General features: G+C 44.8%; 1 protein-coding gene across 1 annotated transcript in view; it reads left to right on the top strand.

Moving 5' to 3' along the window:
• The window catches only part of CLASP1 (cytoplasmic linker associated protein 1), a 390,996-nt gene extending 369,490 nt beyond the window's left edge, over positions 1-21,506 (top strand). Inside the window, exons 38-41 of the mRNA XM_082262205.1 lie at positions 462-590; positions 15,436-15,642; positions 19,400-19,516; positions 20,712-21,506. Coding sequence (XP_082118331.1) covers positions 462-590; positions 15,436-15,642; positions 19,400-19,516; positions 20,712-20,798 — 540 coding nt within the window. The 3' untranslated portion in view covers positions 20,799-21,506. The remainder of the gene's footprint in view (positions 1-461; positions 591-15,435; positions 15,643-19,399; positions 19,517-20,711) is intronic.
• The last annotated feature ends 175 nt before the right edge of the window (positions 21,507-21,681 follow it).

Below are 21,681 nucleotides of genomic sequence, written 5' to 3'. Positions count from 1 at the left end.
CTCTCCAGCGGGAGATCGCGAGTGGCCGGTGGACATCGGAGCCACCGGTCACTTGTGCGGCGATGCCCGTGAACAAGCGGGGGCGGGAGCGTGCCTCCTGCGGCGCGCGCTCGCCCCCTGCAGGCTCCTGGACGAGCGACGTAGTACTACAAGCGGTTAAGTGATTTCCAGCTTCCAACATGCCAATGCCTGGAATTCTTCTTTAAACGGAGGCATTGGATTTGCTTTAAAAAAAATAAATCAGGCAGCATGATAGATGACATTTTAATTCCTTTGATGTGATTCTTTAGGGATCTTTTTGTACACATATCTTTGTACCCTTCAGTTATCGAAGTAAAGAATCTTGTAGATAGTTTGTCTATATGGGATTTATCCTTGATTGGGCCATTTTCACGCCTTTACAATTTGCATGTTTTGTTGCTTCTAGAACCAGTATTCATTCTTTTATTCTTATTTCCCAGCATGCAATTCGAGCTCTTGCATTACGAGTACTCCGGGAAATCCTGAGGAACCAGCCAGCCAGGTTTAAAAATTACGCTGAGCTGACGATCATGAAGACTCTGGAGGCTCACAAGGATTCCCATAAAGAGGTAGATTTATTGACGGTGCAGTTTGGGGTCAGAGGACTTAATCATTATTGGACAGACACTAGGTGGATATGGATCATGCCTTAAGTGGGGTACACACTAGTAGAAAATCTGCCGAAAATTCCCGTCCAAGGTAAAATCGTTTGATTTTCGCCTAGTGTGTACACAACTTTCAGCAGCCGATTCTGACATTTTCAACGAAAAAAAAACGGAGGGACAAACACCAAAATTGTTATCGTCCGTCCCCAGACGACCAATTTTTGTATGCAGTACATCCGTGAAAAATCGGATACGAAAGGCCGCGCTTGATTTGAAGTTGCTGACGACCCGGAAGTCTAGGAACAAATGTCCCAAAAAAAAATCGGACGAGAAATTTTGTGAACATTTATGCACTGTCAACTAAAAACGGTAATGGACGCTGAGCAAGAGAGAGAAAAATCGGAGGATATTTCGTGCGATTTCCGTCAAGTGTGTACGGGCCTTTGGGCTATTGCTTCTCTAGAAGCACGTCTGACTAAGGTGTGGCCATTATTGATCAGTTTGAAGTAGTTGACAGGACCCCTATAGCGGTTACTGCATGTCACAAGGCCATATTGCAGGTTATTTCCCATACCCTGCAGGATAGAAGTAAGCCGCTATATAATTTCTCCCATCAAAGACTAAAAAATTTAAAATAAACTTCGCTCAGTGAATACATAGATTGTGGCTGCTCAACCTTTGGCCCTCGAGCTTTTGCAGAACTACAATTCCCATGAAGCATTGCAAGCCGCTGACAGTTACAAGCATGATTCTCAAAACAGAGGCGTGATGGGACTTGTAGTTCCACAACAGCTGAAGGGCCGCAGGTTGAGCACCCATGACATAGATTGAGTAAAAATCAAGCAAAGCAGCAAATCTACCGTGAGATATTTCACACAGTGAGACTCCAGTTTTAGTATAAGCGTTGCAAAACTAAAAACAAAATAATGCTCAGTACAATAAGAGAAAATTATATTATCCTCCAGTGACCCAGAAGTTAAATGCAAAGTCCACATGCAAAAAAGGAAAAAAAAAGTCCTTTTTAAGTGTTTTTATAAATATATATATATATATATATATAAGCGCGCGCGATGAGCATCCATCACCCACAAGAAGATATTATCTGTGAAGCCACCACCTCTTATGGAAAAAGTGCCAGCTTACCGACTATACATGACCCTCTAATTAAAGAAAGGTCATCAGAGCTGAGAACCAAACAGCCCAGGCTCGGATCATCAGAGAGCAGTTCCAAGGGTTATCCTCAGAGGTTGATGGTTGTAAGATACTTGTCAACTCACACTTCCGGGAATAGGAACACGCAATGACATTGGCACATTAGAGATGTCGCGTGTTACCAAATGCATAGGACATAGAGAAGTGCTGATGTATTTCTTCTGGAGGAATGATCAAACATTCCCATGGACACACTCCTAATCCTTGTGGACAGCCTTCCCAGAAGAGTTGAAGCTGTTATAGCTGCAAAGGGCGGAGCCAACTCAATATTGAACCCTACGGACTAAGACTGGGATGCCATTAAAGTATATGTGCGTGTAAAGGCAGGCGTCCCAATACTTTTGACAATATGGTGTATATGATGATATGAACACTTCAGAAGAAGACTTTTCTTGCCTTTTTTGCACGCGGACTTTGCATTTAACCTCTTGGTTACTGAAGGATGTTATTTTTTTCTGATGACAGGTCCGTCTCTGCTCACTGTGCAGAGACGGACCTGTCAGAGTCCCGCTCTCTATGGGGAGGTGAGATGAAAAGGAACAGCATGCCCGTTTTCATCCAATCCCATCCGACCCGCTGGACGGATGGCAAACATTTCACCATCCATCACTTTTCAGTGGATCTTGTTGGATCGGATGCCAGACGGGTGTCAGCATATACATGTCAGCTGACATCCGCCTTACCATAGAGTAGAATGGGTGGCCTGATCAGGTCCGCCTGAAAAATGGGACAGGCGGACCTGATCGGCCTGATCGTGTGAAAGGGGCCTCTTACAAAATATAATTTCTCCAGTATGGCAAACGGCTTCTCAGCTGCTAAGTGCCAAACGTGCTATTTGGGCATCGCAATCACATAGCGATCATTTAGGTGAACAGTCAGAGGTTTGTTACTGGATTTCTGATAAGATTCCAGGAGACATTGTGTTCTGATGCTTGTTTTTATGTGCCACCTACTCAGTGTATACTTTCACCAGTCGTTTGACTCTCTGCCAGAACCAGTTTCATAGGGAAAATGACGTTGGGTTTCTGCCATCGAAGGCTCAGTGTGCGTAGACTGAAGAGAGCTCCAGTTGCTCCCTATGAATGAATGGACAAGGTGCACCGTACCGACTCACACACAGGGCAATAGCTAGTCTAGCAATTGATCTCTGGCAGCTAGTTTTATGTACTATGGGGACCTGTAGAGATTGAGTAATGAAATGTTTGTTATATATTTTATGTAGATTATATACATTGTTCAAAAAAAAATTAAAGGAACACTTTTTAATCAGAGTATAGCATCAAGTCAAGTAAACTCCTGGGATATTGATCTGATCAGTTAAGTAGCAGAGGGGGTTGTTAGTTTCAGCTACTTTGGTGTTAATGAAATTAACAGATGCACTAGATAGGCAACAATGAGACAACCTCCAAAACAGGAATGGTTTTACAGGTGGAGGCCTATGACATTTTTTCCCTACTCCTATTTTCTGACTGTTTTTCACTAGTTTTGCATTAGGCTAGGGTCAGTGTCTCTACTGGTAGCATGAGGCCATACCTGAACCCTATACAGGGGGGTCAGTGTCTCTACTGGTAGCATGAGGCCATACCTGGACCCTATAGAGGTTGCACAGGAAGTCCAACTCCTCCAGGATGGCACATCAATACTTGCCATTGTCAGAAGGTTTGCTGTGTGTCCCAGCTCAGTCTCAGGAGCATGGAGGAGATTCCAGGAGACAGGCAGTTACTCTAGGAGAGCTGGACAGGGCTGTAGAAGGTCCTTAACCCATCAGCAGGACCGGTATCTGCTCCTTTGTGCAAGGAGGAACAGGATGAGCACTGCCAGAGCCCTACAAAATGACCTCCAGCAGGACACTGGTGTGAATGTCTCTGACCAATCAGAAACAGACTTCATGGGGGTGGCCTGAGGGCCCGATGTCCTCTAGTGGGCCCTGTGCTCACTGCCCGGCAGCGTGGAGCTCGGTTGGCATTTGCCATTGAACAGCAGAATTGGCAGCTCCACCACTGGTGCCCTGTGCTTTTCACAGAGGACAGCAGGTTCACCCTGAGCACATGTGACAGATGTGAAAGGGTCTGGAGAAGCCGTGGAGAACGTTATGCTGCCTGTAACATCGTTCTGCATGGGTTGGGTGATGGGTTAGTGATGGTCTGGGGAGGCAAATCCACGGAGAGACGCGCAGACCTCTACAGGCTAGACAATGGCACCCTAACTGGCATTAGGTATCAGCATAAAATCGTTGGACCCTACGCTGGTGCATTGGGTCCTGGGTTCCTCCTGGTGCCTTATGTGGTGAGAGCATGCAGCCAGTTCCTGGAGGATGAAGGAATTGATACCATTGAATGGCCCCCACACTCGCCTGACCCAAATCTAATTGAACACCTCTGGGACATTGTTTCGGTCCATCCAACACCGCTGGATTGCACCTCAGTCTGTTTAGGAGCTCAGTGATACCCTGGTCCAGATCTGGGAGGAAATACCCCAGGACACCATCCGTCCTCTCATTAGTAGCATCCCTGACGTTGTCAGGCATGCATACAAGCACGTGGGGGCCATACAAACTACTGAGGACCATTCGGAGTCGCTGCAATGAAATTTCAGCAAAATGGACTCGCCTGCTGCATCATTTTTTCACTTTGATTTTTGGGGTGTCTTTGCGTTCAGCCCTCTGTAGGGTGATAATTTTATTTCCATCAAATGATGTGGAATCCTTTTGTTCCTAACACATTACCCAGTCCATACCAGTATAGATCCCAACACATTACCCAGTCCATACCAGTATAGTTACCAAAACATTACCCAGTCCATACCAGTACAGATCCTAACACATTACCCAGTCTATACCAGTATAGATCCTAACACATTACCCAGTCCATACCAGTATAGATCCTAACACATTACCCAGTCCATACCAGTATAGATCCTAATACATTACCCAGTCCATATATCAGTATAGATCCTAACACATTACCCAGTCCATACCAGTATAGATCCTAACACATTACCCAGTCTATACCAGTATAGATCCTAACACATTACCCAGTCCATACCAGTATAGATCCTAACACATTACCCAGTCCATACCAGTACAGATCCTAACACATTACCCAGTCTATACCAGTATAGATCCTAACACATTACCCAGTCCATACCAGTATAGATCCTAACACATTACCCAGTTCATACCAGTATAGATCCTAAAATATTACCCAGTCCATATCAGTATAGATCCTAACACATTACCCAGTCCATACCAGTATAGATCCTAACACATTACCCAGTCCATACCAGTATAGATCCTAACACATTACCCAGTCCATACCAGTATAGATCCTAACACATTACCCAGTCCATACCAGTATAGATCCTAATACATTACCCAGTCCATATATCAGTATAGATCCTAACACATTACCCAGTCCATACCAGTATAGATCCTAACACATTACCCAGTCCATACCAGTATAGATCCTAACACATTACCCAGTCCATACCAGTATAGATCCTAACACATTACCCAGTCCATACCAGTATAGATCCTAATACATTACCTAGTCCATATATCAGTATAGATCCTAACACATTACCCAGTCCATACCAGTATAGATCCTAACACATTACCCAGTCTATACCAGTATAGATCCTAACACATTACCCAGTCCATACCAGTATAGATCCTAACACATTACACAGTCCATACCAGTATATATCCTAACACATTACCCAGTCAATACCAGTATAGATATCCAGCATGAGATTTTTTCCTATTTCCCCATTGTGTTTTCAAAGTGCAGGGAGTGTTCAGGGAGCGTGCTCTCAGCACTGTAAGTTGTTTACACAGGGCCACATATATGCATACTGTCAGCGCCAAGAGGTTAGAATGTGAACTGTCCCTTTAAAGGAAATATTAAAACCCTCAATATATTGCAATAAGTTGCAGCTTACCAGTCTATAGATGTAGTGGCTGCATTTGGTTTTTTTTTTTCAGACTTTTTTCCTTTTTCACCTTGTGATCCCAAGAACGACACAGTTCCTGTCCTAGGGTGGCTTACTCACTCTGTTGTAGCTATGGATCATCGATCGTCTGACTGATCAGATTACAAGAATACATAGCGAAAACAGATATGTGATCGATAAATTGTGGTCATAAATTGCTCACCTGTTTTCAGCCCGCTTCAATCCGGTCATGTGATCCCCGTGTCAGCCAGTGGTGGCTGCAGGGGAGAGGAGACAGTGCTTCAACAACAGCTGGGAAAGCCTGGGAGCGGTGATGCCACTCATAGGCTCCCATGTTACAGCCATTGTTGGCAGTCCTTCCTCTCCCCTGCAGCTGCCCCTGGCTTAAAGTGGAGTTCCACCCAAAAGTGGAAGTTCCACTTTAAGGACTCCTCACCCCCCTTACATGCCACATTTGGCATGTCATCTTTTTTTTTTTTTGGTTGGGGGGGGGGGGGATACCTAGTTTTGACCGGTACTTGCTCCCACTTCCAGTTGGGTCACCTAGTTGACATGAGCAGACGTTCTCCTCCCTCCCTGCAACCTACTGGGACACCTTACATGTCCCAGAAGATTACCTGGCCATTGAGGAGACGCAGTGCGCACCCAGCTGTGAAGCTGCAAGCTGTCACAGCTGGGTACCCACAATTGTGATGCCAAGTAGAGGGAGAGGAGCGAGGCTTCGGGCGGCCACATCGCTGGACAGTGGGACAGGTGATTGTGTGTTCATTAAAAGTCAGCAGATACACTTTTTGTAGCTGCTGAATTTTTTATTAAAAATAAAAACCACGCATTCTACTTTGAGTCCCCTTTCCCATGGGCTGGATCCAGTTTTGCTTAGAAGGGGATCTGCTGAGCTGAGCAAAGCTGCTGGATGACCAGGCTGTGTCCGCTGTGTCCACTGTGTCCGTTTACACCCGGCTGCCCTCCGATCTTTTTTTGCCAGATGGAGGGAAATTGATCCTCTTCCGTTTTTTATTTTTTTGCTGGATTGGAACAAACTTGGAGGTGGCTGAGTGTAAACAGACAGAAGTCCATTTTACATCCGACTGCCCATAGAGGAGAATAGTGTGTCAGATGAGGGCCGGCTGAAAAACGGTAGCTGAACCCGTGGATCTCTTGTGTGTATATATATATGTATGTGTGTGTGTGTGTGTGTGTGTGTGTGTGTGTGTGTATATATATATATATATATATATATATATATTATTTGTTTTACACAGATTAGTCAGCATAGGTGTTGGAGGGGGGGGGGGTGGACATATGGGGGAGGAATAGTGATACCAATGATGGGGCACGATTCCTCCCACTGACACCAATGATGGGGCACTATTCCTCCCACTGACACCAATGATGGGGCACGATTCCTCCCACTGACACCAATGATGGGGCACGATTCCTCCCACTGACACCAATGATGGGGCACGATTCCTCCCACTGGCACCAATGATGGGGCACGATTCCTCCCACTGACACCAATGATGGGGCACTATTCCTCCCACTGACACCAATGATGGGGCACTATTCCTCCCACTGACACCAATGATGGAGCATGATTCCTCCCACTGACACCAATGATGGGGCACGATTCCTCCCACTTACACCAATGATGGGGCACGATTCCTCCCACTGACGCCAATGATGGGACACTATTCCTCCCACTGACGCCAATGATGGGACACTATTCCTCCCACTGACTCCAATGATGGGGCACTATTCCTCCCACTGACACCAATGATGGGGCACTATTCCTCCCACTGACTTCAATGATGGAGCACGATTCCTCCCACTGACACCAATGATGGGGCACGATTCCTCCCACTGACGCCAATGATGGGGCACGATTCCTCCCACTGACGCCAATGATGGGACACTATTCCTCCCACTGACGCCAATGATGGGGCACTATTCCTCCCACTGACTCCAATGATGGGGCACTATTCCTCCCACTGACACCAATGATGGGGCACTATTCCTCCCACTGACACCAATGATGGGGCACTATTCCTCCCACTGACACCAATGATGGGGCTCTATTCCTCCCACTGACACCAATGATGGGGCACTATTCCTCCCACTGACACCAATGATGGGGCACTATTCCTCCCACTGACTCCAATGATGGGGCACAATGCCCCATATATATGACTAGTTGTGTTGAGGCTGGAATTCTGCTTTAAGTAGATCCAATTTTTAATTCTAGCACCTAAAATCTTCAACATTTACAAATGTTTCGAAAATATCTAGAGAGCAGAGTGATTATAATCACCCAAATCGTCATTGGGGGGTGTTTTTCCTCTGTTTCTGTTTTTAAATGCAGATCTACCCTCGGATTAGCAATTCTTTTTGCGGCTGCAATCTGCTCTCCCTCACTTCCAACCACCACAAATACCGAGCGTAATGAGATTGTGCTTCATAGTGACCCAGGGGTTTACTTATTAACAAGAAACCTAAGTTCAGAGTAGAAGAAAACTAATGAAGCCTAAATTAATGGGCGCATTATTCTCTGCATGGAAATTAACGCTCGAATGAACAAAACGTTTCAAATTTTATGTAGTGTTTTTTTTTTTGTTTTTTTTTTTTGCGTGTGTAACATTTGTCTCGGTATGTATAGCCATAAAATGTTATTGCATGTGTCGCATACAAACAGAGGTGATACACTTTTATAACTTTTTTTTTAGTGTGTGATTCGGAAGTTTATAGAATGCATTCTTCCCCACCATAAACTGCTGTACATCTAATATAAGCCGCCTAGGTTGTTCCCAAGTCCCAGAGCCTAATGACAGGTTGCTGCTGCCAAATGTACTACTGTTTGTTCATTCCCCCAGGTAGAAGTCATAATTTGTTATATTTAAAGGAGTTGTAAAGTCAGAAGATATTTTTATCTTAATGCATTCTTTGCATTCAGATAACCTTCTGTGTGCAGCAGCCTCCCCAGCACCCCCTAATACTTACAACTGTCAATCAAAGTCAGCCAATCAGGAGAGAGAGGGGGGGCTGACCGAACTACAGTTCCATGTCTGAATGGACGCTCGGCTCGGGTGCCCCCATAGCTAGCTTCTTGCTGTGGGGTGTTCTAAAATTTCCTCAGACCCGTGAAAATTCCGGACCCTCGTCACTTCCGGTGACTCTCCGTCACCACCAGCTGGTGCAAACCCCGGTGCGCATGCGCACAAGAAATTTTCCAGGTCCGATGAAATTCTAAGACTTACAAACAGCTGACTGAGAGGAGGAAGGGCTGAGGTGGGACGCACACACTGCCGCGGGAAAATTTTACAACACCGCCGCGTCATCGAGCAAGGAACATGTTGCAGAGCTGACTTAGAGGAGGCGGGAAGGAAGTGAATACTCATACTAAATAGTAATGATAAAAAATGTTTAGTATTTTTTTTTTTTTTATCATTGCTATTTAGTATGAGTAGTCACTTCCTTCCCGCCTCCTCTAAGTCAGCTCTGCAACATGTTCCTTGCTCGATGACGCGGCGGTGTTGTACAGTTTTCCCGCGGCGGTGTGTGTGTCCCACCTCAGTCCCTCCTCCTCTCAGTCAGCTGTTCGTAAGTCTTAAAATTTCATCGGACCTTGAAAATTTCTTGTGCGCATGCGCACCGGTGCTCGCAGCAGCTGTCACACCAGCTGGTGGTGACGGAGTGTCACCGGAAGTGACGAAGTCCGGAATTTTCACTGGTCCGACGAAATTTTAGAACAGGGGCACTCAATAGGAGGGAGGGGATGGAAGCAGCAACGAGTGACATGCGAATAGGAGGATCCGGACTGCTCTGTGCAAAACCAACTGCACAGAGGAGGGAAGTATAACATGTTCATTTTTATTTATTTTTTTAAAAATTAAGACTTTGAGTGGAGAAGGGCAGGAGCTACAGGGACCGGTCTGATATCAATGATTGGACAATATTCCTCCCACTGACACCAATGATGGGGCACTATTCCTCCTACTGACACCAATGATGGGACACTATTCCTCCCACTGACACCAATGATTGGACACTATTCCTCCCACTGACACCAATGATTGGACACTATTCCTGCCACTGACACCAATGATTGGACACTATTCCTGCCACTGATACCTATGATGGGGCACTATTCCTGCCACTGACACCAATGATGGGACACTATTACTTCCACTGATACCTATGATGGGGCACTATTCCTGCCACTGACACCAATGATGGGACACTATTACTTCCACTGACACCAATGATGGGGTGGTATTCCTCCCACTGACACCAATGATGAGGCACGATTCCTCCCATTGATGCCTCCTCCTCAAAAAAAAAATGCAGTTCTATACCTATTTTCAGAGCGCCGTTTAAAGCTCACGTGACCGGCCACACCTCTCCTCCCGGCTGACGCCAGAGGGGGATTCTCTGCCCCTCCCACTATAGCTATCCGATAGAGGGAAGAGGTGGCCAGTCACATGAGCGGCGCTCTGAAATCAGGTATAAAACTGCATTTTTTTTTTAAAAGCACACACAGTGGGCACCTCTCATTATCAACCAGGGAGGAGTGTATAAATAGATCACTGTGACTTAACAACCGCAAGTGATTTCCAGTTTCTAGAGACAGCCAGGTACGGTATATACGTACATATTTACTTTGGACCACGCTGCACCAGTGTAAATATATATACTGTATATGTCAGGTCTGGAATTCTTCTTTAAAGGCATAAAACATTGATAAATGTGCAGATGTACAGGCATACCCTTACATACAGTGTTACAATGCCAGGATTTGTCTTTTCTGGCCTTGACATTGTTGAATGGCTGGCCCGGCAGGTTTTTGGAAGGTATCTTTCTCCGGAAATGACCATACTGGGTTTGCTGTCTGTGATTCACCATTGTGCATTGATTTCACCGGGATCAGATCGGAGTGTCCTAGCAAGTATCATTAAATAGTTTCTGCACATTGCGTCCTTTCGTCTGTTTCCTGGTTCAGAGTTACCTAGGATAGTAATTGGCAAACTTTTCTGGGGTGAGGCCTGGCCAGGGTTCAGCTGTCTTCCCACATCTGCCCTTTTGAGAATGATTGCGAATAGATTTAAAGAGAACCTGACACTTTTGAAGACGATACCTATTGTCTGGCAAATCATTGTTCAGTCCCGTCGTTCATTCTACTGTTTAGTATGTAGGAGAGATTTCATCCACAGCAACTGTCCTTGGCCTCACACATCAATTTTTTTGTCTTACCATGCAGTGGGGCTTTGCCTCCATTGCATGGGTGTACTTCTCATTTTTGTCTAGGAATGAGGAGAGCTGAGATATACTGCCGATCCTCCGAGCACAGGTCCAGTCCCTGCTGCTCCAGCCCCCTCTGCACACTAGTGGTCCTGTGCATGGACTGTTCCTGATGTCATCACGTCCATAGACCAGCTCTGGATGTGAAGACGGCAGGAACAGTCCACCTCTGGATGTGGGGGAGCGCTGTTTTCCGGATGATGGAATGATCGGGTAAGTATAGCCTTTCTGTGAGCTCCCTGGACAAAACGAGCCGTTAACCCTTACAGTGCATAGGAAAGAAAAAAAAAGAAAATCCTGGAGTTCTGCATTAACATCATTCATTGTTTCATCTCTGTCATTTTCTAATAATGTTTAAAGCAAGCCATAGATTATGCAATTTTCATTACTTAAATCACAGGTGAAGGAAAGAAAATCACTCGATTACCCCATTAACAGAGTCAGTGTTGGTGGAGGAATACAGAATTGTATTCTGACAAGTTGAGGTTTCCCTGCCGTCAGAATATAATGATCACTGCTGGCATCTATAGCCGCTGGCAGCGATCACATGAAAAAGACAGGCTGGTTGTACTGAAGTCAAGCGATCAACTTTAGTACATCCAGCCTGCTCATAGAGAAATCAAAATTCTATCAATCAGTCTATGACCGGCCTAAACCACTAAATACAACAAAATGTGGGAACTTTTTCTCTTTCGTTCATTGACCGCTCTAAATTATTTAGACCCACAGGGTTAAATTGCCCCGTACAGGAGTAGGACACCAGGCAGAAAAATACTTTGCTACGCCTATGGGCAGTCCTAGGTGGTATACATTCCCCTCTCTGCTATAGGCCTTAATTATTTTATTTTTTTTGGCCTGGGTCTGTGATTCCGGCACCGCTGAAGGCTAGGAAGTCTAGCTCTAGGAAGATCTACCATTGTACGTGGAAAGCGTACGTTTCGTTGTGTGAGTCAATTGGAGTTCACCCTCGTTCTTTTTCGGTGGCTTAGATTTTGACCTTCCTTCAATGAGTTGTCCAGCAGAAATTGGCCTTGAGTACCATCAAGGGCCAGGTGTTGGCCTTGGCGGTCTTCTTTTGGCAACCCCTGGCCACGCACTCCCTGGTGCATAATTTTATTCAAAGGGTTCGACATCTGACTCCACCGGTGCAGTCTCCTTTATTGCCTAGGGATCTGCACTTAGTGCTTTCAGTTCTCCAGAAGCCTCCGTTTGAAAAAATTTGTGAGATTCCCCTGCTTACGCTGTCCCAGAAGGTGGCCTTTTTGGTGGCTGTCACCTCTGCTCACAGGGTGTTTGCGCTTGTGTTGTACCCCCCCACTTGGTGGTCCACAACGATAAGGTGGTTCTTCGCCCCTGTCCATTGTAGTCTCTGATTTCCATTCAAATGAAGATATTGTGTTGCCTTCCCTGTGTCCCAGGCCCAAACATTCTAAAAAGGAAAGATGCCGGCGGGAGAGGGAGCAAATGGCTGGGGGTGAGCACACCGCTGGATTGTGGGACAGGTGAGGGGTTGTTTGTTAAAAGTCAGCAGCTACAGTTTTTGTAGCTGTTGACTTTTTTAATTTTCAACCCCCCCCCCCCCCCCATGCCCTAAATAAAGAATTTTGTTTGCTATCGCTGGAGAAGCTTTGGATATTTTTCAATAAATACAAGGCTTCCTCTGATTGGCCAAGGCGGAGATCATGAGTGGGGGAGATGCAGGAGCAAGCGACACTCTCCTTATTACATCCTTATTACTTATTATCCTTAGCACATAGAAGGGAAGCTGCTGGACACCCGCTGGATGAGGACGCCTTCTGTATGTAGCACAGCCTGCAACAGTAAATTATAGTCAGCCACCCAGAGGTGGCATCTGCATAAATTGTGTGAGCCGAGCTGACCTAAAATTAGTATATAAATTCATCCCAATCCTGGAGTTCTTATTTAATTAGCTGTACGACATGCAACAATTACCATCACAGAGATCCTTAGATGACCCTTTCAGGCCACGTCAGCAGAGTCTGTGGGTGGAGGAACCTCTTTTCTACTTGCCAGCGTTTTCAGCCAAGTCTGACGCCCCGGGTGATGCCATTTCCTAGTATTACTGTGACATTATTATTATGAAGGCTTGGCATTTCACAGTAAGGATGGATGCACCAAGCTTCTGTCACTGGTTATGGTTAATGTCTTTGTCTTAAGGGTTCATGCAAGTTTATCAGTCATTCAGAACATCTAGGGACGTTCATATGTGGCTGTTCTGCTTGATCTCCATCAACCTTATCCAAACCAAAGCTTAGGGTAGATTTAGACATGCATCTTAATCCCTAGGCACCAACAATACGCAAATATGCGGGCTCTTGGCGGGTGGGCCTTGGCGCTGAGAGGCCACATATTTGCAAACCAATTTGAAGAGACAGCTGTGCTGAGAGCGCGTTCCCGACACAGGTATTGGCGACTAGCGGAAAGCTCCAGATTGCTTCTTGCAGTTGGAAGCTTTCCCATCATGTGACAGCCAATCACATGATCATAAACCCCGCCTCGCCTCCCAGCATCTGAAATCCCTCAAAGGGTTAAGAGGCACAAAGGGGTTAATCTACCGGTCTTCTAAAGAGCAATCTGCATTTGGAGCGCTTTTTAAGGAAGATTGACAGGCGGTCTGATGCCTCCCGGTTTAGCCCTATTTTTGCCAATGCACCCCAACTGCATGCAATTGTGAGGTGTTTGCTCTACTTCCCTACCTACCTGAATCGGTCTTGGCCAGTAGGCTTACCACCCGCTGATCGCTATATGCCGGGTGCTTTTTGACCCGAAGCATCACAAACACAGCATAGCTGCCTAAACACCCCTGCTAGCTGCCTATTGCAGCTTAACTTCTTGACCTCCGAAAAATGTACCTCCCTTCATGACCAGGCCATTACGACACTGCGTCACTTTAACTGACAATTGCGCGGTCGTGCAACGCTGTAACCAAATAACATTTACGTCACACCCCCCCCCCCCCCCCCCAAATAGAGCTTTTTTTGCGCTATAAAAAAGAAAAATCAACAATTTTGAAAAACAAAAAAAGTGCGACAATTTTGAAAAAACATTTTTTACTTCCTGCTATAAAACCTATCCAATAAAAAAACAATTTAAAAAAATCAAAGTTCTTCATCAGTTTAGGCCAATATGTATTCTGCTACATATTTTTGGTAAATATTCCAATGAGCGTATATTGATTGATTTGCACAAAAGGTATCGCGTCTACAAACTATGGTGTATATATATATATATGCTGGAATTTTTTTTTTCTTTTTTAACACTAGTAATGGTGGCAATCAGCACCCTATAGTGGGGCTGCGATATTGCGGCAGACAATCGGACACTACCTGACACTTTTTGGGGGCCAGTGACACTAATTTAGTGATCAGTGCTAAAAATATGCACTGTCACTGTACTAATGACACTGGCTGGGAAGGGGTTAAATGTCAGAGGCAATCAAAGGGTTAAATGTGTCTCTAGCCAGTGTTTGTGTACTGTGTGCTGCTTTCTCTAAGGGAAGAAATGGATTCTAATTACTGCTTTGCAGGAGCACAGAATCCATTTCTTCCCCTCTGTCAGAGCAGCGATCTGCCTTGTTTACATAGACAGATCAACTTTCTGTGTTTACTAATGATTGATGGGTGCCAGAGGACATCCAGTGCCCGGCACCCGCAGATCTCCTTTTGTGGTGAAGAATCACAGCAGAAGCGGCCCACCCACGGCGCGCTCCTCCTGCAGGTGCAAATGCAGAATCACACACATATACAGTATACGCACACGCACACACACACACACGTAAATATTGGGACAGCGACACAAATCTAATCTTTTTGGCTCTATACACCACCACAATGGATTTGAAATGAAACAAACAAGATGTGCTTTAACACAGCAGAACTGTGTTGTGAATAGACCAGCTCTATTCTGAGCTCTTCCCTCCCCCCTTTCCTCCCTCCTACCCCCCTCTTCCCTCCTCCCCTCCCTCCCTCCTACCCCCCTCTTCCCACCCCCCTCTTCCCTCCTCCCCTCCCTCCCTCCTACCCCCCTCTTCCCTCCTACCCCCCTCTTCCCTCCTACCCCCCTCTTCCCTCCTCTCCTCCCCTCCTTCCCTCCTCTCCTCCCCTCCCCTCCTTCCCTCCCCCCCCCCTGAAGGGCTCACCAGAGAGAGGAAGCACACTTAGAGATTTAGAAAGAGATAAGTAAACACTGCAGATATGTGCTTCGTTCTTTAATTAACTTTAAAAATAGTTTTATACTAACTCAGTAGCTTTCTAAAGTACTGGGCCACATCTAGTTCATACAGTACAACAGTGCAGTGACTGCTTATGTTGATGTATTGTGTTTTGTATTTCAGGTTGTCAGAGCTGCAGAAGAAGCGGCCTCCACCCTAGCCAGCTCCATACACCCCGAGCAATGCATCAAAGTCCTCTGTCCCATCATCCAGACTGCCGATTATCCCATCAATCTGGCTGCTATCAAAATGCAAACTAAAGTCATTGAGAGGATTTCCAAGGAGTCTCTGCATCAGATTTTACAAGACATTATTCCCGGTTTATTACAGGTAATTTGGAATGTTCCTTTGTATATTATGCTGTCAGTGATGCTTATCCCACCCATTCCTTTCCTGCAGAATTCTGCCTCTTGTATAATATTTTTCACATTCTTTTATATGAAATTCTCAAAAAAAAAAAAAGTAGAAATTGAATTTTTTAACATTTTAGGCCTATTTGTTTTCTGCTACATAAATTTCTTTAAAAAAATCCCAATAAGCGTATTTTGATTGATTTGCGCAAAAGTTATTGCGTTTACGAACTACGGGAAAGATTTATGTCATCTTTATTGTTTTTTTTTTTTTTTTACTAGTAATGGCGGCGATGTGCGATTCTTTTGCGGGACTGGGACATTGCAGTGGACAGATCGGACCCCTAACTGACATTTTTGACACTTTTGGGGGTACCAGTGACATTACTACAGTAATCAGTGCTAAAAATATGCACAGTTACTATACTAATTACACTGGCAGGGAAGGGGTTAACAGTACTGGTGATCAAGGGGTTAAATGTGACCCTAGGGGCGTGATTCTAACTGGGGGGGGCGTGGTTTGTGAAGTCATCACAGAGATGTGATCCTTTATAGCAGGATCACATGACATCTGTGATCACTTCAGGGAGAAGTACGGACGGCTGTGTTTACATCAGCCATCCGTACTTCTCTGTCAGCGGCGGGAGACTGCGAGTGGCCGGCGGCCATCGGAGCCGCCTATCACACGCACTAGCTTCCCCGCTAATGAGCGGGGGCGGGAGCGCGTCTCCAGGGGCGCGCGATCGCCACCCAGCTCCTCCCATGTGAGCGCTGTACATGTGCGGCACTTTGCCTGAGAGAGCCTGCCTGCCGCAGTACATCTGCGGCTGCTGGACGTAAAGTGGTTAAAACACAACTTTTTGAGGAAAAAATAAATTTCACTGAATTAAAAGAAACTAAACAGTAAAGTTAGCCCAATTTTTTTGTATATTGTGAAAGATGTCACGGTGAGTAAATACCTAACATGTTACGGTTTAAAATTGCGCACACTCGTGGAATGGTGACAAACTACGTTACTTAAAATTCTCCATAGGCGACGTTTTAAAACATTTTTAAGTTTACCAATTTAGAGTTACAGAGGGGGTCTTATCGAGAATTATTGCTCTCGCTCTGACGATTGCGGCGATACCTCACATGTGTAATTTGAACACTGTTTACATTTGCGGACGCAACTTACATATGCGTTTATTTTGGTGCGCGAGTACACGGGCAGGGGGGGGGGGGCGCTTTTTTTTTTTTTCCTATAATTTTTTTTTTATTTATTTTTTTTTCACTGTTCCTTTAAAAAAAAAAATAAAAATCTGATCACTATTGCTGTCACGAGGAATGTAAACATCCCTTGTGACAGTAATAGGCAGTAACAGGAACTCTTTATGGAGGGATCGGGGATCCAAATCCCTCCTTTACACTGAAAGGTATTCAAAACGCCAAAATCATCGTTTTTGCCGCCGAGCACCCGCGATTGCCGCCGAGCACCCTCGATTGCCACTGGGCACCCACGATCACTCCCCGTGAAGAAAGAATGGCAGTCTGCTGTTGTAAACACAGCAGACCATTCTCTCAGGAATCGTCACAGATTGCTTGTGATCCTCCTATTTAGGAACACAGGTCTCTGTGTTGATTCCACAAGCCCATCCCCCTCACAGTTAGAAAACACCCCCTAGGCATACATTTAACCTTTTTATTGCCCCTGGTTTAACTCCTTCCCTGCCAGTGTCATTAGTACAGTAACAGTGCATATTTTTAGCACTGATTAATGTAGTCACTGGTCCCCCCCCCCCCCCCCCAAAAAAAATGTCAGGGGTCCGATCTGTCCGCCACAATGTCGCAGTCCCGCTAAAAATCGCCGATTGCCGCAATTACTAAAATGACAAATCTTTCCCTAGTTTGTAGACGCGATAATTTTGCGGAAACCAATCAAAATACGCCTATTGGGATTTTTTTTTTTTTTTACCAAAACTACATAGCGGAATACAAATTGGCCTAAAATGATGAAAAAAATTGATTTTTATTTTTTTTTTTCTTTTTATTGAGAATGTTAGAAAGCAGAATGTGAAAAATATTGTTTTTTGGGTTTTTTTTTGTTTTTTTTCAGAATTGTCGCTCTTTTTTTCTTTATAACGCAAAAAATAGATATCGCACAGGTGATCAAATACCACCAAAAGAAAGCTCTGTTTGTGGGGAAAAAAGGACATCAATTTTATTTGGGTACAGCGTCGCACGACCGCGCAATTGTCAGTTAAAATAACGCAGTGCCGAAACGCAAAAAATGACCTGGTCATTAAGGGTTTAAAACCTTCCGGTCCAGAAGGCTATCTGCAGGGAAAGAGCCATACTGTTTCCACTATGGTGATCAGGCACAGTAGAAAGACATGAGCGTGTATCACTTCATAAAAGCAGATAGATATCGAAACCGATATTGATTTCACAGAGCAAGCATATCCCGCCGAGCAAACAAATCAGCACATTATACAGGGGTCCCCGCTGGTGGTCATATCCTTACTGCTTGATCCTTGAACTCCGGACCGCAATACACATAGGTCTCTACCGGCAACCAGACCCGCACATGGAGTGTTCGCTGGTGGAGATGTCTATGTCGAGCGAACCCTCTAAAGCAGGGGTGGGGAACCTTTTTTCTGCCAAGGGCCATTTGGGTATTTATAAAATCATTCGGGGGCCGTACAAAATTATCAACTTAAAAATGTGCCTATTATATTTGGTTTAAACATTTAATTAACTCACCCCTAATGTGATGGCTGCAACTGCTTCTCTTTGGTGAGGTGTGTAATGTTAGCTGGTATGTTGCTACTCGCAACTGGTTTTCCAGGTTTGCGTCGGTCAGTCTGGAGCGCAGTCGACTCTTTGTGGTGGTAAGATTTGAAAAGAACTGCTGGCGGGTACTGCTGGTGGATACAGCTGGCTGGTACTGCTGTGGGTACTGCTGGCTCAGGCTGGTACTGCTGGCTCAGGCTGGTACTGCTGTGGGTACTGCTGACTCAGGCTGGTACTGTGCTGTAGGTACTGCTGTGGGTACTGCAGCTCAGACTGGTACTGCTGGCTGGTACTGTGCTGTGGGTACTGCTGGCTCAGACTGGTACTGCTGGCTGGTACTGTGCTGTGGGTACTGCTGGCTGGTACTGCTGGTTCTGACTGGTACTGCTGTGAGTACTGCTGGCTCTGGCTGGTACTGCTGGCTCTGGCTGGTACAGCTTGTTCTGACTGGTACTGCTGGCTGTGGCTGGTACTGCTGGCTCTGGCTGGTACTGCTGCTTCTAGCTGGTACTGCTGTGTGTGCTGCTGGCGCGAAATGCTGGTTAGCAGCGGCGCCGCGCTGGAGGAGGAGACGATGTTTCTCAGACTGTCAGAACAGAGCCGGAACTATACAGGAAGCATCGTCTCCGTTCTGACAGATCAGCTGAGAGACACAGACTCAACTGCACGGGGGGCCGGACCAAATGACTTTGAGGGCCGCATACGGCCCCCGGGCCCTAGGTTCCCCACCCCTGCTCTAAAGGAAGGTTTTCACTGCCAGTAGTCTTTTCTCAATGCCGGTTCACCTGTATGCCCTCTAATGAGCCTATTGCAAGCAAACCGATGATAAGAGCCATAATGACAAGCTAAATAGAACACATTCTGAAAAATGTCCACACTAGTCCTGAAAAAAGTTCCACAACAAAGACCAGACCGATGGTGTACACATATTAGTTTTATAACGTCAGTGTTTTCTCTCTTCTCAGGGCTACGATAATACGGAGAGCAGCGTCCGCAAAGCAAGCGTCTTCTGTCTTGTAGCGATTTATTCTGTCATTGGAGAAGAGCTGAAGCCGTATCTTGCGCAGCTTACAGGCAGCAAGGTAAGGAGAATTGGTGTGATTGTATGAGTGTTCATGACTGTTACAAATACAGAAAAGTGATTAGGTATGTCCTATCCTTCAGAAATTAACTTCTCTGAATGTGACCCATTAACAGAGATTTTGCTGATAAAGCAGATTAGCATTGGCAGTCGTATTCGGGAGATGGGCTCTGGGTGAAACATTTGTTAGTCCCATTAGCCTCCCAGTACATGATATTATTGTTTTTTATTATTATTATTATTATATAGGATTTATATAGCGCCGACAGTTTACGCAGCGCTTTACAACTTGAGGGTAGACAGTACAAATACAAAACACTTTAATACCATGGGAATCAGGGGGCTCTGCTCCTTGGAGCTTACAATCTACGAGATACACTAAACTATTCCCAAAAGTATTGGGACGCCTGCCTTTACACACACATGAACTTTAAGGGCATCCCAGTCTTAGTCCGTAGGGTTCAATAGTGAGTTGGCCCACCCTTTGCAGCTATAACAGCTTCAACTCTTCTGGGAAGGCTGTCCACAAGGTTTAGGAGTGTGTCTATGGGAATGTTTGACCATTCTTCCAGAAGCGCATTTGTAAGAAACTAAAAGCACTAGTAAGAAAAAAAAAAAATTAAAAATGACATAAATCTTTCCCCTAGTTTGTAGACGCGATAACTTTTGCGCAAACCATTCAAAATACCCTTATTGTGATTTTTTTTTTCCCCCAAAAAAATATGTAGCAGAATACAAATTGGCCTAAATGGATGAAAAAATTAGATTTAAATTTTTTTTTTTTTTTTTGGGAATGTTATATAGCAGAAAGTGAAAGATACTGTTTTTCAGAATTGTCACTTTTTTTTTTTTTTTTTGTTTATAACGCAAAAAAGCAAAAAAATCGCACAGGTGATCAAATACCACCAAAAGTAAGCTCTATTTGTGGGACAAAAAGGACATCAATTTTATTTCGGTACAGCGTCGCACGACCGCGCAATTGTCCGTTAAAGTAAATGCAGTACTGAATCGCAAAAAATGGCCTGGTCATTAAGGGGGCAAATCCTTCCGGACCAGACCTGATTAAAAAACAATTACAACCTTTATAATCACGACATACAGTTTGTATCAGTGCATCAATTACTGTATTATTTTAGTTTAGAAAATCCTTTGTCTTGATTTTTTTTTTTTTTTTTTCTTCCTATTTTCCCTTTCAGATGAAACTTCTAAATTTGTACATAAAAAGAGCCCAAACGACGAACAGCAACAGCAGCTCTTCCTCGGATGTTTCCACGCACAGTTAGTGGGCAGGTCGTGTCCTGGGCGACTTTTAGAGAACGTCAGCAGAGCGTGCGCCAGCACCTCCCACACAGAGAGGATGTGTCCAGTGGCCGGGCCATTAAATATTAACACTAATACAAACGAAAACTTCATCGCTGGAGGAGCCGACGAGGCTTTCACAGAGCTCCAGAGCTGAAGAGGTTTTGTTAGTCAAGATAATGGTGTTTCTCTTGTCCATTTGCTAGGATTTCCTAAAACAAAAATTATAAAAAAAAAAAAATATATAAAAACTGCCCCTCATCCGGAGCTGCGGGGTGAAGAAGCGAACAGCAGTGCCTCATGCCTTTCTGCAACTGCACCTCCCAATATTTGTTGCAATCAGTATTTTATTTAAAAAATGTATGTGAATTGTTTTTCTTTTTTTTTTTTTTTTTTCGGAATTGAATGTAGAGGAAAATTGTGACTCAGTAAAGCAAAAAAATTCTCCTATATGAAAGCCGTACAATTAGCATTTGGAAACATATTGGCTTTAGAAATTGCAGGCGACCTAAAGTTTGCACTCTAAATTCTGTTTTTTTTTTTTTTTTTTTTTTTTTTTCCTTTTTCTCTGTTTTGCTGTTTTATGTTGTAAATATTCAGCAAACTAATTTTACAGCTGCTGGTAATATCCCCTTTAGAGGGACCTGGCTACGCAGTGTTTAGCTACATCCATTAAAACTGTTTCACATTCAGCGAGTGGACAAGATGTTGTTATTTAAATCTCACTTATTTTTTTTTTTTTTCCTCTCTCCCATTTTCCGAGCATGCTGTGTCCTCCCAATGAGATGCATCAGATTTTATGCACAGTACGGTCGGGACTAACACGGATCCTTGTAACATGTACATGTTTTATTTTTTTTCTGTGTT

Source organism: Pelophylax lessonae, assembly GCF_965119305.1.
Source record: "Pelophylax lessonae genome assembly, chromosome: 6".
In the NCBI taxonomy this organism is placed as follows: domain Eukaryota; kingdom Metazoa; phylum Chordata; class Amphibia; order Anura; family Ranidae; genus Pelophylax; species Pelophylax lessonae.
Note: the sequence above shows the minus strand (reverse complement) of the source record. Positions and strands in the feature narration are given on the sequence as shown.